Source organism: Gossypium hirsutum, chromosome A10 (genome assembly GCF_007990345.1).
Source record: "Gossypium hirsutum isolate 1008001.06 chromosome A10, Gossypium_hirsutum_v2.1, whole genome shotgun sequence".
NCBI lineage: Eukaryota > Viridiplantae > Streptophyta > Magnoliopsida > Malvales > Malvaceae > Gossypium > Gossypium hirsutum.
The window spans coordinates 25,759,918-25,767,716 of NC_053433.1; the positions used below are offsets into that span (position 1 = coordinate 25,759,918).

At 29.0% G+C, this 7,799-nt stretch overlaps 1 protein-coding gene across 1 annotated transcript; it reads left to right on the forward strand.

The window, feature by feature from the left end:
• The first annotated feature begins 5,853 nt into the window (after positions 1-5,853).
• LOC107888089 (mitochondrial import receptor subunit TOM9-2) lies at positions 5,854-6,377 on the forward strand. The gene has a single exon (XM_016812249.2). It carries the CDS (start codon positions 5,946-5,948, stop codon positions 6,249-6,251), a length of 306 nt encoding a protein of 101 aa, XP_016667738.1. The 5' UTR covers positions 5,854-5,945; the 3' UTR covers positions 6,252-6,377.
• Positions 6,378-7,799: the final 1,422 nt, after the last annotated feature.

Genomic DNA, 7,799 nt, shown 5'->3' on the forward strand with positions numbered 1-7,799 from the left:
GGTGACTGTTTCAAACCGTAAAGAGACTTTTTCAGCAAGCAAACATAGTCCTCTTTTTTTGAGACTGCAAAACCCTTTGATTGATGCATATAAATATCCTCTTCAAGTTCTCCATGAAAAAATACAGTTTTTACATCTAACTACTCAAGCTCCAAATCATGCATGGCCACAATACCAAGCAAAGCTTGAATTGAACTATGCTTCACAACTGGGGAGAACACATCTGTGAAGTTCACTCCTGGAATTTGACTGTAACCTTTTGCAACAAGCCTTGCTTTATATTTGGGTTCTTCAACTCCTAGAGTCCCTTCTTTTTTTTTAAACACCTATTTTACAATGAATAACCTTTTACCTTTAGGAAGTTTCACAAGATCCCATGTTCTGTTTTTGTGGAGTGATTTCATCTCCTCTTGCATAGTAAACATCCACTTTTCTGAGTCTTCACAGCTAACCGCCTCAGAATAATTAGATGGCTCTTGGTTTGGATCTATATCTTCAGCTAGATTTAAAGCATAAGCAACTAGATTAGCCTCGGCATACTTTTTTGGAGGTTAATTTCTTTTCTAGTTCTGTTTTTGGTGATAGAGTATTGTGGTGAAGAAGCAAATCTATTTTCAATTTTTATACTAGCTTGAGGAATCGACTTTGTATTAATCTGATACTCTACCTACTTTTGATTTTCTTTTTTGGAAGAGTCTTTAAGAGATAAGTTAGGTAGCATAGCAGTTTCATCAAAAACAACATCTCTGCTAGTCACAACATTTCTATTTTCAGGACACCATAACTTATACCCACTGACACCAGCTTTATAACCAAGAAAAACACATTTAATGAATCTCGGTTCTAATTTTCCATTATCAACATGAGCATACACAGGACACTAAAAGGTCTTTAAATTAGAATAATTAGCAGGATTACCAGACCATACCTCTTGTGGAGTCTTTTTCTCAATGGCAACGGATGGAGATCGGTTGATCAAAAAACATGCAATAGAGGCTGCTTCTGCCCAAAACGACTTTGGTATGTTGGCATTTGACATCATACATCAAACCTTCTCCATGATCGTTCTGCAACACCATTTTATTATGGAGTATGGCGAACTGTCAACTTGCACAGTCTATTAAACTCATCAGAATAGAACTCTAAGCCATTGTCTATGCTGAGGTATTTTATTTATTTTCCCGTCTATTTTTCAATCATAATTTTCCAAGACTTAAATGTGGAAACACATTGCTTTTCTGCTTCAGGAAGAACACCTAAACTTTTTTTTGAAAAATCATCAATAAAAGTTAGCATATAATTAGCTTTACCTCTTGAAGGCATTCTGAATGGACCCTATAGATCAGAATGAATATACTCCAATGTTCCCTTCGTGTTATGGATTCCTCTGGTGAATTGAAATCTCTTTTGCTTCCTAAAAGCATAGTGCTCACAGAACTTCAATTTGCAAATTCCTTTCCCATCAAAAAGTCCTCTTTTGCTCAATTCTACAATGCCATTCTCACTCATATGCCCTAAGCGCATATGTCAAATTTTAGTAATATCATCATCTGACAAGGAAGAGGAAGCGACAGCTACATCACCAGTAACAGTAAAACCTTGCAAAACATATAACTTGGCAGTCTTTCTCTGTCCTTTCATCACAACAAGGGAACCTTTGGAAACCTTTAAAACCCCACTTTCAACTGTGTATCTGTACCCTTTTGAATCAAGAGTACTCAACGAAATTAAATTTCTCTTCAATTCTGAAACATGTTGTACATCACTAAGTGTTTTGACAACTCCATAAAAAATCTTAACTTTAATTGTTCCAACACTTGTGATTTTACACAAAGTATTATTTCCCATCAAAACAACACCTTCAGACACTGTTTTGTAAATTGTAAACGAATCCTAATTGGGACTTATGTGGAAGGTGCAGCCTGAATCAAGTATCCACTCCTCGCTCACTTTAGAATTGTTGACAGAAGCGGCTAGAAGTTCACCATCGCTGTAGTCTTCTACAACATCAGCTTCACCGAAATTTTTTGGTTGTTTTCCTTTTTGATTCGTAGCCTCCCTTTTAATCTTGTTCTGTAGCTTATAGTACTCAGATTTAACGTGTCATATCTTCTTGCAGAAGTTACAAGTTTTACCTCTGTTTGAAAACTTTGATCTACCCTTAGAATTACCACGAGGATTCCGTTACTGTGTCTTTCCACGATCATCATCAGCATTCCAATCTTGTCTCCCACAAACAATGAGACCCTCTCCCTGAGAGTCAGGTTTAACCACAAGATGCTTTATCTTATCATTCGAGGTCAAAGAATCATAAACCTTATCAACTGTGAGAGACTTATGGCTATATAAAATCGTGTCTCTAAAGGTTGAATATGACGGGGGCAACGAACAAAGTAGAATCAACCCAAGATCTTCCTTATCATACTGAACCTCCATGGCCTCCAAGTTTGAAAGAATTTCTTTAAATACTGTTAAGTGTTCGTGTACAAACACACCTTCCTCCAAACGATGAGTATAAAAACATTGCTTCATATGCAACTTGCTTGTTAGAGTTTTCGACATACATATTTGTTCTAGCATCTTCCATAATGCAGCAACGGTCTTCTCTTTCATCACATCCTACAAAATTTCATTGGACAAATGTAGATGTAATTGTGTTAACGTCTTTCAACCCTTACGCTTTTTCTCTTCAGCTGTTAATGTCAAATGAATCTTATCTATCCCTAGCAAGGCATCCTCCAGATCCATCTTGGCGAGAACTGCTTGCATCTTAATTTGTCACAATGCAAATCTGGTGTTGTGATCTAATAGCGGAATTTCATACTTCAAAGAAATAGAATGTCAGTAATGACAATATATCACAAAGTAAAGAGAAAAAAAATAAAGAACACACAAATTTTATGTGGAAACCCTTTCAGGAAAAAATCACGGGCAGAGGAGAAGGAAATTTACTATGCCTAATTCATATTAATACAAGAGGAATATACTATGTCTATTTATAGGAATTGTAAAGACATATTCTAATAGGAGTGTAGTAAGATTGAAACACCTTATTCTAATCAATATAAAATAGATGGAGTTTAATAAGGTTTAAAAAACCTTATTCTAAAATAAAATAAAAGAATTATAGTTGTATATGGTTTTTACTTTTATTTTATTTTACCACTTCATTTTATTTAAATAAGGATTCGGATCACTTAATTCTAACATATATTTTTTTATAAAAGTATATACAATATTCACTTCAGGAAATATGTCAAAATTTTCAAATAGTCAAAGTGATCATACAATTTATTATATTTATTACAAACATTCACTTCAAGGAATGTATAAGAAATAATTCAAAAAATAATGTAACCTTATCTCATATTCTTTGCCAATAAGATTATAAGGTATTATCCGCTCCAAAGAATGATTAATTAGTATAAATCATTAATCATTTTGTTCCAGGAATAAACATTTAGCAAACTTTTGGACCATCCATCTTCCACTTATCTATTTGCCAATAACAATAATAAGTTCCATTCACTTCTTGGAATGAATAAACAATATAATTTGTTAACAAAGCCGATAAAGTCATCATTGTTTGCAAATTTACTTTAATATCATTGTGATAAATCAAATGTGTCTATACATTGTTTCCTTTTCTTTTTAATCAAACCTTGGCAAAATATTCAACCAATATGCATATGTCAAATGATCTTTGAGCATCAAATAAATAATTTCATTAAAATTAATATAATCACTATAGTTATATTGATTATTATACCCATACTAGCCCATCAAATAATCATTGCATATAATACACAAATAATCATTGCATCTAATACACATTTACAATAGACAAGAATAGATAAGAACAATCATATAATTAATGAAAATTAAAACTAAACCAATATATATATATATCTACATAGAAAGCACAACAAACAAACTTGAGAAGGGATTTATAAATTCAGAGATATGCAAATAGAGAATTATATAAATTGAACTTTTTAATAGAAATCGAATCAAATTTTTAAAAATTGATTAGACTTACTTAGGTAATTGTGGATGAGAAATAAAGAATAAGAGCATTCTTTGTAGTGAAGAGAAAGTGATCATCCTCAAGTAAATCTCCATCAACCACTCACAAATTTTTTTAACCAAACAATTAAATTTCAATACTTGGAGCCTAACAAAATTTTGACGTAAACTAAGGACCTGTCACTCTTGAATAAAATCGTGCTGATAACGTGTTATAAAATAGTAATAATAATACAAAGTACACAAGAATAATAGATGAGAATAAGAGGGACTTTTATTGCATTTCTCTTATTTTCTATCATCATTACTAGAAAAAATTTTAAATATTATTAAAAGATTAATAAAAGCTATAAAAAATCAATAAAAGCTATAAATATTATTAAATTTTAATAAAAAATTCAAATATTAAAAATTAGAAAAATCATAGAAAATCATAAAAATATATAAAAAAATTGTAAAATTTTATAAAAATCGTAAAAAAATTATACAATATATAGAAATATAAAAAAAATTCTAAAATTTTATAAAGTTGTAAGAAAATTATACAAAATGTAAAGAAATATAAATTTCTTAAAACAAAAACTAGGCAAGACGTAATGACTTTAATTGAAAAAAAAACTAGGCGGCACATGATGACTTTAATTGAAAAAAAAACAAGGGGTGGTTAATTTTTTTATAATTTTTATAAAGTTTTACAATTTTTTTTATTTTTTACAATTTTTATAAAAATTTTCTAATTTTTAATAAAATTTAAATTTTCTATATTTTTATTAAAATTTAATAAATTTTCTAAAATTTATTATTTTTTAGAGTTTTTTTTCAAATTTTTAATAAGAGTAGGGACTTAATTGTTTTTTTTTGAAAAATTTTGAGTCTTTTTGATACATTTTGAAAGTTCAACTACCCAATTGAGTGAAAAAAAATAGTAGGGACTTAATTGCTTTTTTCTAAGAAGTTTGAAGGGCTTTTTGATGCATTTTGAAAGTTCAAGTACTCAATTGAGTGAAAAAAAAAGAGAGACTTAATTACTTTTTAAAAAAAAGTTTGAGGACTTTTTACATCCTTAAGCCATTAAAATATAATATTTTATCTAGATTAAAAAAGTTTCTCCATTTAAAAAATTTCTGAAATTATTTCAAAAGAATAATAGCATTCACATCCTTCAAAAACATAATAGCATTTACTATTGATATTTAAAGCATGAGAGATCAATTAAAAGGGAATTGAATGTCACAAAATTTTGTGAGAATTAAAAGTGTTGTAATTTGATAAAAAGAAAAAGTTAACATAGTAAATAAGAAACAAAGAAAGCATTTCAAATGAATTAATTAAATTTTTAACATTTAATCTCTATTTTAAAAGACCAAACTATCCTTATGTACTTAGGTAAAAGATCAAACTAACTCTATTTACTTCAGAAATATTAAGAGATGATATTATAAAATTAAATTAAAACCATATTTCTATCTCTGTTTATTCTAAAAATAAATTAATTATTGACATGATATTCATATGGTAATCTACATATATGTTATGTCAACAAAATTAATAAATGCTTTATTTTTCATCTATTTTGGAGTATTTTGACAGATAACGCAAGTTTAAGAATTATAAAAAAATTAAATAAATAATTAAAATGACTTTTTTTATAAAATTAAATCATCAAATAAGTCTAAAAAATTAATATATCAGGCATAACTGCATTTAAGTTGTGTTTATGGAAATAATTTTCTTACAGTATATATAATATTAATATATAGTCTTAAATATTTAAGATTAATGTAAACGACAATATCATATCCTATAAAAATTTAAAAATCCCGGACCGTAATAAATAAAACGTGATCTTTATCTTTTAGGACGAAATAACTCCATATCTTTCGTCCTCAAGTTTCCTATTATCTTCAAACGAAAAAAACATGTCGGTGTTGGGGCAAGGCAAGCATGGAGGCTCCGCCGCCAATGACGACGGCAGGAGCATTGTTGCTAGACTCTCCGGAATGAGTGACGCCACGAAGAGAGTGGCGAAGGAGGCCAGCTACGTGTCGAAGAAGCTGTTGAAGAGCACGGGAAAAGCGGCGTGGTTGGCGGGGACAACGTTCCTTATTCTGGTGGTGCCACTTATCATCGAGATGGACCGCGAACAGCAATTCAATGAGCTTGAGTTGCAACACCAAAGCCTCCTTGGCTCACGCGCTGCTCCCCTGCCCCCATCTCCCAAGTAAAACAACAACTACGGTTTAGTTTGTGGGATATATGAAAATTTTCAGTGCTGGTCTTTTATTGGTTATGAACATGTATTATGGATTCCTTTTTGTGAGGTTAGATTATGAAATTTTATTGTTTTAAAAGTATTGAGCTTTATGATTATGTTAACGGGCTATTGCTGAAATTCATGAAAATTAATATTTGAAATTAAAGCAAGGCATGGAAATATGATTTAAAATTAATTAAAGCAATATGAATATTTTAAAACCAATTGGCTGAAAAATGAATTAATATTCAATATCCATGTTGTATTTATAGGCTAATTTATAGAAGTAAGTTCAAAAAGTGCTCGAAAAAGATAAGCTTTGTTTAAAATTTAAGTGTTTAGTATTGATGTAAAAGAAATACTTTTAAGAAATAAAATGTTAATTTTAGATATGATGTTGTTAAGTAAAAATATAAATTTAAATAGTGTTCAAATTCGTCAATATTATGATATTTCAGTAAGAATATAAAAAATAACTTATTTAACTCATTATTAATATTTTATTATAAGAAATATAAATTTTAAATATTTGTAAGCACTTAATAATAATTATTTGTAAATTTTAATTTGAATATATAATCTATACTTTAAATATTAATAAAATATAACCATTATAAATTTAAATATGTAAGGTTAGATATTTAAAATAAATTTTAATAGGAAAATAATTATATACCCAATATAAATATTACATAAAATATCTTGAATTATAAATCGAGGTTATAAACATTTTATTTGGCTCTAAAAGTGCTTTATTTAGCTTTTGTTTTTGGGTTCAAAAGCACTTTTCAAATGTACTTTCGATTTTCAAAGCCATCTCTATTGCTTATAGTTCCAAAATCACTTTTGAAAAGCAATGAGAAATAAAACCTAAGTCGATATCATCCTAAGTCAACCAGACATCAATTCAGTCAAGAAAAATCTAAATATAATGTTTTAACAAATAACAAATATTATTATTGCACCAACTTAATTTTCAGTGGTATAGGAAAAATATAGTTTCGGAACCCCATTTTCGTAAGTCGAGTCTCTAAATATTAAATATGAATATATACAGAGATAATATAAAAATGTATTGAAGATTGATCGAGTAATTTTTTTGAATTAATAGTTAATTAAGACTGAGAGATTAAATTGTAAGAATCCAATCACTATAGAATTTTAATTGACAAAAGGCCTAGGGCCTTGAATGACAATTAGTCAAAGGTCCAAAATGGTAATTAAGCCATTTTAAAGTTGGAGTTAGTGGATGATGATGCCATTTCATTAATTTAGACTAATAATTAAAATTAATGTAAGTAAACCATGATTAAACTAAATTAAGTTAGGTTAATTAGTCCCTAATTATCATATAAATATCAAGTTAGTGGAGGAAAGTTGTTATCATCTTCCTCTGTAACACCTTTAACCCGCATCCGTCGCCAGAAAGCGGTTACGAGGTATTACCAAACTAAACACAATTTTCGGATAATCATAGATACACATAGAAATTAAACATCTTAAAATATCACAACTGAAT